The sequence below is a fragment of the Zingiber officinale genome, chromosome 3B, assembly GCF_018446385.1.
Source record: "Zingiber officinale cultivar Zhangliang chromosome 3B, Zo_v1.1, whole genome shotgun sequence".
Classification (NCBI taxonomy): Eukaryota; Viridiplantae; Streptophyta; class Magnoliopsida; order Zingiberales; family Zingiberaceae; genus Zingiber; species Zingiber officinale.
The window spans coordinates 5,371,289-5,381,691 of record NC_055991.1 but is presented as its reverse complement, the minus strand read 5'-3'; the positions used below and the strand labels follow the sequence as shown (position 1 = coordinate 5,381,691).

Below are 10,403 nucleotides of genomic sequence, written 5' to 3'. Positions count from 1 at the left end.
AAGGTGATTAAGCTTCATTCAGGTGGTGTTCGTTATAATCAGTCTCATATTATATAAAAATAAATAAATTATACGATGAATTTATAATCGGCTGTCAAATAAATAGGAGTAATAAAAAAAATTCTCTAAAGTAATCTGTTCTTTAATTAACTGGGCATCCAAATCCATAGCATTTATTGATTCCACTTCATGTCACTTGTCACTGAGAAATTCCTGCCAAAATCTTAGCCTGTGTCTTCCTGTGGTTTTGTCAGTCATAATTTGTCATAAAGTATGTAAATCTGACTTTATTTACTTATTCTCCACTCAATCAACCAAATAAAAGGCAAACAAAGTATCTAATTTCTGGTGTTTGATCGATAGGGCTTCAGTTTTGATCTAGGCTTTGCCCTTCAGTCCAAACAGAGACATTCATCCACAATTCACAAACATAAGCTCTCAGTGTTAATATTTTTTTTTTTAATTATGAAATTTAGTAGTTGAAATTTGATCTTGTGCATTGTTTGGTTACACATCATTCAAATATTAATCTTTATCAGCTCAAATTCAAATTGAGAATCGATCAAGACTTCCAACTCGACTAAACTCTCTTTTTACCTACTATTACTCGATTGAACTAAACTTAGTTCGACCAAAGTTCTAGCGACGCAGTGAAGGTAAACCAAACCCTTAACTCATCCAATTGGATCAAAGTCTCCCTCTACTTCATTCTCAATGGTGTTCTAAGTTCGAACCTTTTTAATTTTTAAGAGAATCAGTCACAACTTCAACCAATTAATAGATGGATACTATGAACGCTTCAGGATTTATACCTGATACGGCAATGAAAGGGAACCTCACCAATGGATCGAAATAGAAGAAAAATAGTAGGCGTGGAGGTCAAAGTCAGAGTAGTCAAAGGCCACAATCTGAAAAGCAAACTAATGAAGCCAAGCGGCACGTCGTCTGGCTGACCGAGTGTGACGATCTGGTTGGCCCAAACCGTGTCCGAATGTCCGCTCAGAAAAGTCCGTGATTATGACCCATAACCAAGCAGTAATTCTACCGGATCGATACCCTCTAAAGGGAAGTGTGTCCGGTTGGATGAAGAGCAACCCTACGACAATAACATAGCCGAGCGAAAAACAAGACAATATCTCATGGTAGTACGCCCGGACAAGAACTATCCGACCGAGCAGAGGTCGGTCAGTCACGTCAAAGAATTACATACATAAGATGTTTTAGAAACTTTCAAGCTGTCACGTCAAAGAATTACATGACTAATTAAGGAATGTGTCTTTTCCTAAGATACTTAAGGAAATATGTTTATGCTCTGAGATGTATATATAAATACTACAATAACACTATAAAAAAGAATTTCATCTACCAGATGAAAATATGCATAACTTTATTTTCTACAAATTTTTACTATAATTTTTTATTTTTCTACTCATCGAAACTAATTGAATATGAAAGGATGATCACCGAAAATCCCTTCATGACCCGACAGTGATAACTTTGCATTGTAGATTTACGTGGAGTCTTTCCCTTCGTCCACTTTTTAACCACAATTTTAGTTTATCATTATCTCTATTTTTAAACAAGTCAATATTAATCGATATATGTTGGCTATAGTCTCGTTGTATGTTTTTATCTTCCGCAGTCAAAGACTCAGCTCTCCTTCCTCCCTTCCCAAATCCGTCGGGTTTCTCCTTCCCGATCGCCATGTCCTCCTCCCTCCTCCTCCTCCTCCTTTCTCTCTTCTTCCCTTCCTCCCTCTCCGCGGCGGTGACTGCCCAATCGTCGGCCTCGCCGTCCAACAGCTCCACCGTCTACGACATCCTCCAGGAGTACAACCTCCCTCCCGGCATCCTCCCCGACACCGTCAAGTCTTTCTCCGTCGCTTCCGACGGCTACTTCGTCATCGATCTCTACGGCGAGTGCTACGTCGACTTCGAGTACGTCGTCTACTACGCCCCGCGCGTGTCTGGCTTCCTCGGCTACGGCTCCGTCTCCAACCTCGAGGGTGTCCAGATCCGGAGCTATCTCATCTGGTACGGCGTCAGCTACATCAAGGTCGACCTCCCCTACTCCGATTTCGTCTACATCCAGTTCGGCTGGGTCACTCGCAAGCTCGGCATCGACCAGTTCCAGCACATACACTCTTGCAGAGGGAATCTCTCTCTGTTTCAGCGCGCCAAGAAGGCTGTCCGTTCAGCGTTAGAGGTAATGCCACTGTGTAGTTTCTGCGTTTACAATCGATTTACTTTGGTCCATGAGTCAGAGAGACTTTCCAAGTAGCAAAGGTTGCAGGGAGAATTTAAAAGGGCTTACTTTATCCTTGCTTGATAGAGAAACTAAAAAGAATCCAGCTGGACTTCATTGATTCAATGTATTTGCGAACAAGTGGAACGATGTCTTTTGTAGTATGAGAATTACAGATTCCGTCGGTCTAACTTTGAGCTAAATCTTGCTAACAAAAAAAAAAGAAGAAGAGAAATAGATAACCCTAGTAGTTTTTTCAATCTTCTTTTTGTCATTTAGTATAATTCAGGGAAATATTGAAGTATAGTCCTGAAATTGGTCAAAGAGAATCTCTTCGATAGATCTTGTTTCTTACAAAATGTTTTTCTTTTCATTAGTGTTATTATAGATCTATCAAAACTTTTATAGGGATTTTTCTTATCTTTCATAATGTTTAAAAAAATCAAATTTATCTCAGCATATCCCATAACTGTTAAGTCGATGATGTAGAAAATGTAGATCAGCCTCTTTAACTACATTGCTTGCCGACTGACGATAAACTTGCAACGTTAAATTAGTGGAAAATGGAAAAACCTAACTTACCCCTGAATCCCTAACCCCAAGTCTAACCCCACAGCTGCTGAAACCCTCCCTCGACTTCGCTGGTGCCAGCCTCAACAACATCTAGCTTGACTCCTCCCTGCTAGCGTATTACCTCAATGGTGACTTTGCCTTCCTTGCCAACTTCACAAATCATTTATTAATGAACTCTTTTTAATGTTTTCATAGATATGGAATTCCATAGGTTGTAATAGATTTATTAATTAACCCTTTATTTTATGCAAGTATGTCTATGATGGGGAATTTTGTTATTGGTTATATATTGAACCATTTTTTTCCATTTCAGAATATTTTTGTTCCCCAACTTTGAGCAAGTCGTGTGAAAGAAAGAACCATCTTGGCAAACAAGGGATTCCCCAAGGTAATTTTGTAAAAGATTTCTTGTCCTTGTTTTTTACTTCTTTTTTTTTCATATCTTGGATTATTGATTCTACGGAATTTCTTCATGATAAGAGTTCAAAAGTGATGGCATTCAATTCTTTGTGATATGTACCTTTTAATAGTTTTTAACTACCAAAATGGTATATGAACATTCTAACCAGTGGCAGATCCAAGACTCGAAGGGCAATGGGCACAAAATTAATTGACGTAAACACTCATGTGATACAAACTTCACTGGTTCCACATATGATGCCATTAATTAGATCTTTGAAATATATTGTATTTGCACAATGAAGTGAAAATGATTATGAAGAATAAATTATAAAGAAACCAAAAAAGTAAATAATTTATTTGTCAAAAAGATATGAGATGAATAGCAATATCTATCCTTAAATAAATGAGATCAGACCTTTAAATATTGAAGTTGAATGGATGCAATGAGATACATTAAAGAGCATCATAACATTATTGTGGGGATAATAACTATGCTATCAAGATAATCAGGGATAAAATATACACTATCTTTAATAATATTTGCCAAGTGGGTGCAATTGACCCCACTGGTCTCTTCCTAGATCTGCCTATGCTTTCAGATGTTATATGATGTTTTAAAATATTTATAATATTAACCAGAATCTCATTATTGTGGGGTTAACTATTAAATGACTGGTTTTCTTCATGATGTAGCATTACATGGTGTCAATTAATAGAGAAGATTCATATAACCAACTATAGATAGTTGTGACTTCCATCTTCTTTTTTTTTTGTAGAAATTTTGTATTTGTGCCCTCCCTAAAATATGCATGAACCATATGTTCTATTATACCTTTAATACTTCCTTTATATATGTGGATCAATATTTTCACTTGATTGACCCAAAACTTGTGAATAGTTGCCAATTTTGTATTATCATTATCATGTTTTATATAGGTGGGATTTGAACCCTTGACCTCTAAAATTGATTGATTAATCACTTATCCTATAAACTAGAACCCTTATGAAGGGATGAGGGATCAATTATAAATTTATAGCCTTAATATGGACAAATTGAATTTTTCTTCCTCAAGCGACAAAGATCTAATCATTCATATGTGGAACTACTGAGTTGATTCCTAATCACTTTGTAAACTTTTGGTTTTCCCAATTTGTTAAATACGGTTTCAGCATCCACCCCACAATTCTCTCCTGCACTTATTTGTATTCTCATTGTTATGTAAATCTAGACTCATGCATATCAAATGTTTCCTAGGTAAATCCAAGTCAAATAAGTACATCGAAAACATTTGTGAAGAAGTCATCACAAGTGAAATCTGTCAGTTGAGCTCAGAATGTTTCATAGCCAATGATGGCACACGTGCCTCAGTTTGTGAAAAAAAAAATGCATATTACCCTTTCTCACTTGTACACCTAGATGGTAAACGAGTAGAAGTTTACCATAACTATATCGCAAATGTGCTAGAAAATTTTTTGTGTGTTCTTGTTTAATTGACATGTTGATTTATTTTGTGAACTTTTGAAATATGCAGCTCCTAGAACTCATCTGAGATTGGCTGGTAGCACGTTTGTCAAGGACTTGTATTAGTTCATGAAATAATGGTATGTGGATGTTGATTTACTCTATCCATACCTGTACTTTTGTCGATTTATTCTCTGTACCTTCAGTTTGATCACTAGAAGTTACAGAATATATGTTTAGTTTTCGGGAACCCAGAAGAACGAGTCAGTATCTATGAGTTTTGTGATGCTAGTTAATTTTATTTTGAATTATTATTACTATCCCCTTACTGATTATTGCGAGCTTATTTATCTCTCCATAGCAAACTGAGTAGAAGAAAATAGTAGGAATTCACAATTTGTTGTGCCTTTCAATGACAAATCTCCATGGTATAGAATAAATGCAAACATGCATCTATTTATTTCTTTTGTTTTCTCTACTTTTCTATACATGAATAGGTTGGTCGTGGCTCAAAATTATATAGAAGGATCGAAATATTTAAATTCTAAATAAATTCTTTAAATAAAATGCCTATTGGGTTGTCGGAGGACTAACGCAGGTGCAGAAAATGGCTGAGAAGCCTCGCTTTGCCGGTTTCTTCTCGGCTGGCACTGCCATGGCATCGGAGCCAAGCTCAGAGTCCAAAGCTGATGTGGATGCCGACGCTGCATCTGTGGCCCTGGGCATGTCATCGTAGTTGCGCTTCATTCCATCCAAGGGATCTTGATTGTTCCATATGCTTCCCGATGATCCCTGTCGCCGGAATGATACCGTGGATCGTTGCAGCTTAGACATTCATAACATGCCTCTTCTTCTCCTTGGTCTGAACTAATTGATTTTGCTTGGCTCTGGTATTAGTTTTTTTATCTCTCTGGATGGCATTGATCGATAAGAAGGCATGATTCTAGCCATGAATATTATTGGCAACCAGAGCTGCGGTTCCCGCGTTTGCTGCCCTGTAGATAGATAATAACTAAATGTGTCGTTGGTCCTTTAATTTGTTCCATCCCACTTGTTGCGCAATTATTTAATTGTAGGTTACTTGAATATATTTTTTAAAAAAACATATATTATGACGATATGTTCCATTTGGGATTTTAAATCTTAATTCATAGTTTCCAAATCTAGGGTTGTAAACAGAGTCAAGTTTTATAATGTTCAAGTTTGTGTAATAATAATGAAGTCGAGTTGAGTAATTTTTTACATTGTAAAGTTGTTTGGTTGATTATTGAATTTCATAATATAAATTTATTTGTTCATTTTAAAATTTTCTTAGTTTATTTAATATGTTGATAAGAGATTTATTGATGAATATAGTTCACAATTATTATTTATGAATATTGTTAACGAATATTATTTATGAATGTTTTTTACGAATATTAACAAGAGAAATATATATGTGTTTGAGTTTGTTTAGTTTAACGAATTGTTTAAACTTATTCATTTAATGATCTTGTATGTATTGAATGAATATAAATAAATTCTTATTAAATCAAATACTAAATTTATTCATTGTAGTAAAAGGTGAATACGCTCGGCCTCAGCGTTTCCGTCAACATGTCCCAAGGTTAACACGGAGGAGGTAAATCACGGGCGGCGGCTACTAGTCTTTGAAATAGTGACTAACACAGAAGGAAGGTATTTACATCGGTTTTGTCGATATTCAAATCCCAGATCTCATTATGGTAACACCTTATGCGCTAGCCACTAGACCCATACGAAAGAATAACACTAAATTTATTCATGAACATTCAATTTATTTACATTCCTATTCAAATCCACCCTTAAACCGTGAGAAAAATAGATTAAAAAAAAGGTGGTTTGAGGTTGGTAGTATGTGAGGAGCACATTTGCACCGTTCTTCTTCCTTAGATGTCGCCTCACCTTATTGTTGCTATTGAGATTTGAATTCTCATCCTCCTAAGTATTTTATCATTGCACCGTGCCGAGAGTAGGGCATTAATTTTATATTATAGTAGAAAGATATTTTGACAAAAATTGAATAATAAGGGATGTCATTTTGATGAAAATAATAACAAAGAGTGCCTTGATTTATTCTAATAATTTTATATAACTGAGCTAGAATTATCTAGTATCTTTGATGGTAAAAATAAATTCTTAATAAAAACATTGTCATTGGTCTCATATTTGTAACCCTCACAGATTTACAATTTCTATATTGTTCTTACAAAATGGTATTTGTTGTAAGACCCTACCATTCATTTTTTTTTCGTCTCATCTTCATTTTTATATTGGTATCATATATCAACGTTACAAAATATAGCATGTAAATTATGATGCTATTTTATTTTAGCACATCGGTTCTTTGTGTGGGAAAAGTCAGACATTTAACAAAATATTTTATATCGGTTAAGAATTGACCTCAAAATTTATTGAAGCAATGACCATATAACTAACTTCATAAAAGAATATTGCACTATTATGAATTTGTTCAACATAACACATAATACTTGATGAATCTTCTGATTTTAGTGTCTATTATAAAATACTATATTAGATGTTTGTCTTTGATAAATCTAATTTTAACTTATGTTATCAAACAAAATGAAAATTAAGACCTTTGATTCTCCACAAAATGTTCTTAAAAAAAACCATCACACATAAGTTTAATTTAAGAACCTTTTCCTTAATTAGAAATTAAAACATGTGAGCATTTTGTGCCAATTTTTTTTTTTTTACAAAAAAGGCAAACTTTTAACATATAATAATTATAAAAAAAAAAACAAAGTATTATAACTTCATTACAAGATGTTGTAAGAGATGTCAATTTGTGGCAAAGGCTATATTTGTTCCAACAATGAAAATAATAGGGCATTTATTAATTTTTTTAAAAAAATACTTTAATGTTTTACATAAAAAATTGATCTAGATGTTTACTATTATTATTTGGACAAATTTCACTTTTTACTTTATTAACGTGAGATTAAGTGGATAAAGAATCAATCCTCTTTATTAAATGTGAGATACAAATAACAAATGCATGAAACATTTCATTCTTAGTTATAATTCATCTTTGAGGAATTAATAAACATAAAATAAAATAAGGTTGCAATTTTAAATGATTGAAAAAATTATTGTTGACGACGTTACAAGATAAGTTAACACAATAAATGAAATAAATTGTAGATAAATTTGATACAATTGTATCAAGAGAGCATTACAAACTCGAGAATTACACAATCAAAAACAAATTTGACGAGAAACAAATTATTCAATTTCATAATATAGGCCGGCCTTTACGGCTATAATTAGTTAACTTGGTTCATTCCTCCGTTCCTAGAGCATATTGCATAAGAACTTCACCGCAATTAGAAAGTGGCTTGTCCTTCAAGAATCCCAAAGAATTGGCATATCGAACATTAGAAGCAATTCCAACATTATGAGTCACGACGATAGGAGCACTGTTCCTTCCATCATTGATCTCTGAACAATCACTTTGAGAACTCTCCACGAGTTGCATCGCACAAGTTTCTTCTTGATGATCATTAGCTACCGATACATGGTAAGTTCCGGTTGTATCGGTCGTCGCTTCGCTTGTGTAAGTAACTTCGCCGGTGGTAAAATTTTTACATTCTAACTTCACTTTTGCTCCTAGTAGAAAAATAGCAATAACCAGTATTAAAATTATAATAGTTCATCTTAATTTAGTAAAAGTAAATGTCATGCCTTATATTATAGAAAGTCATAATTTTACCTTCAACATATGTGGTCACAGTGGTTTCGAAACCGGCACGGCAAGTATCGCAATACACACGCCCTTCTATGACAATATCGTGAGAAGAAACAACATTCTCAACGAAGCTAATGAAGGTCAAGAAGAAGCAAAGGGTAAGGAATGCATAGGAACGATTTGCCATCTCGAATCAAATTGTAGAAAATTAAATAATGAGAGACAAAAGTGATCGATTAAATTGTGAAGCTTTTGTCCCCTTAAATACTAATGACTTTTCCATCTAATGACCGGTGGCGCTTACTTCTCGCAACAAATGAAGGATGACTTTCTCTACCAACACATGAATAGGAGACTTAGAAGTTGGCTTGCGACACACATACAATTATTATTATTTTGAGAATGAAGATTTATTATTATTATTATTATTTTCTTTTATAGCATCTTAATTTCATCTCCTATATATAAGACTGTGCGCGTGAGATCAATTAATAGGTTTTTTAATTTTTTTTTTATTTTTTTAATATTTTAAATTAAAAAAATTAATTAAAAAAATTAATATTTCCTTCTATAAATTTTTAATACATTAATATATCCCCTCAACATATTACAATACTCAATAAATATTTAAATTAATTTTATTTTATTTTTTTTTAAAACCAAACACTATAACCTAATTGGGAAGCATGAACCCTAGAGGTAAAATTTTAAAAAAAAAATAGCTTTGATACTATAACCCAAAGTCTGAATCCTAGAGGTAAAATCTAAAAAAAAAAAATAGCTTTGATATTATAACCCAAAGCTTGAATCCTAAATAGTTTTGATACTATAACCCAAAATTTGAACCCTAGAGGTAAAATCTTAAAAAAAAAATAGCTTTGATACTATAACACAAAATCTGAACCCTAGAAATAAGATTTTTTAAAAATATTTTAATTATTTTTTTTAATTCAAAATTAAAAAAAAAAACTAAAATCAGTGATATCCTGCGCGCGCACAGTCATGCACTGTACGGGTGCGCAGGATATCAACAGTATATATATATATATATATATATATATATATAAACAAAATTGTCATCTATCATTGCACAAATATACAATTTCTATATTTACTTATTGATACGGTGTCAAAGGGGAGGTCCATCAAGGATGAGTCAAAGATGAGAGAGTCAGAGTTAACATAGTCGGCCGAGCTAGTCGCAACGGGCCAATTGGGCCTCAAAATGCCGAGCGGCTATGGTTGTCCACTCTACGAAAGAAGGTCCCGTAACCAAATAGTTATCTAGTGGCTTGTCCGGCCAAACCGCTAGTCCGGCCAGACGAAGGTAGTGCCTTGATATTTCGGCAATCAGAGAAAGGAAACCATGTTCACAGCTACGACGACCATATAAAGGTAAGTTCGACCAGACCGCTTGTCTGGCCGGACGGAGGGCGATCTACTGAACCAAGTGACTATAAAGGCTAGTCCAACTGGATTTCTTGTCCGATCGGACGGTGATGATCTACTGAGTCATACGCCTAAGAGGAGAACTACTCTGAGCGAGAGAGTTGGGAGACCCAGCCCAACGTCTCTTGTTCGGCCAATGGTGGGGCCCCTTGTCTAGCTCATCGTATCTTTTTGGAAGCTTGTGCCACTGACAACAGAGCATGGTCAGTAGGCAAAGCGTACGATGAGAGCTTCTCATTGTCACATCAGGGATTTGCACGCCCCATTAAGGAACAGTGTCAGGGACACTTTTTTGACTTGTCTTTTCATAGGAAAAATAGGAAAACATGCACACGCTTTGAGAAGTGTGCACGTACGCTACAAGGTTACTATATAAAGGAGGATCCATGCATTGGCGGAGATATGCGTTATTTGTGATTACGTTCTTGTTGCGATTACAGTTTTTCTTGTTCTTCACTATTGTTGGTGACTAACTTGAGCATCGGAAGACCAACACTGAGGACCCCTTCCCTGATGTAACACTAACATTCTTAATTTTACAAA

The 10,403-nt window shown here is 34.6% G+C and overlaps 2 protein-coding genes across 4 annotated transcripts; one reads left to right on the top strand and one right to left on the bottom strand.

Annotated features, from left to right (window-relative positions):
- The first annotated feature begins 1,614 nt into the window (after nt 1-1,614).
- On the top strand, nt 1,615-5,796 carry LOC122055638. Of its 3 annotated transcripts, XM_042617171.1 has the most exons (4): nt 1,615-2,205; nt 3,131-3,205; nt 4,752-4,821; nt 5,280-5,796. In XM_042617171.1, the coding sequence occupies exons 1-2, from the start codon at nt 1,624-1,626 to the stop codon at nt 3,152-3,154; spliced, it is 606 nt and encodes a 201-aa protein (XP_042473105.1). In that variant the 5' UTR covers nt 1,615-1,623; the 3' UTR covers nt 3,155-3,205; nt 4,752-4,821; nt 5,280-5,796. The 3 variants fall into 3 exon arrangements, with proteins under 3 accessions (XP_042473105.1, XP_042473104.1, XP_042473106.1); XM_042617170.1 differs by having other exon boundaries at nt 4,752-5,796; XM_042617172.1 differs by lacking the exons at nt 4,752-4,821; nt 5,280-5,796 and adding an exon at nt 4,475-4,735.
- Nucleotides 5,797-8,003: 2,207 nt separating this feature from the next.
- Nucleotides 8,004-8,598, bottom strand: LOC121967983 (major pollen allergen Lol p 11-like). Its single transcript, XM_042518511.1, has 2 exons — nt 8,436-8,598; nt 8,004-8,332 (listed from the first exon to the last, which is right to left on the bottom strand). Exons 1-2 carry the CDS (start codon nt 8,596-8,598, stop codon nt 8,004-8,006), a joined length of 492 nt encoding a protein of 163 aa, XP_042374445.1.
- Nucleotides 8,599-10,403: the final 1,805 nt, after the last annotated feature.

Coding starts and splice junctions, on each gene's coding strand:
- LOC122055638 (XM_042617171.1), top strand. CDS start 1,624: ATGTTTTTATCTTCCGCAGTCAAAGACTCAGCTCTCCTTCCTCCCTTC. Junction 2,206..3,130: donor CTGTCCGTTCAGCGTTAGAG/GTAATGCCACTG, acceptor TTTCCATTTCAG/AATATTTTTGTTCCCCAACT.
- LOC121967983 (XM_042518511.1), bottom strand. CDS start 8,598: ATGGCAAATCGTTCCTATGCATTCCTTACCCTTTGCTTCTTCTTGACC. Junction 8,333..8,435: donor TGTGACCACATATGTTGAAG/GTAAAATTATGA, acceptor TTTTTCTACTAG/GAGCAAAAGTGAAGTTAGAA.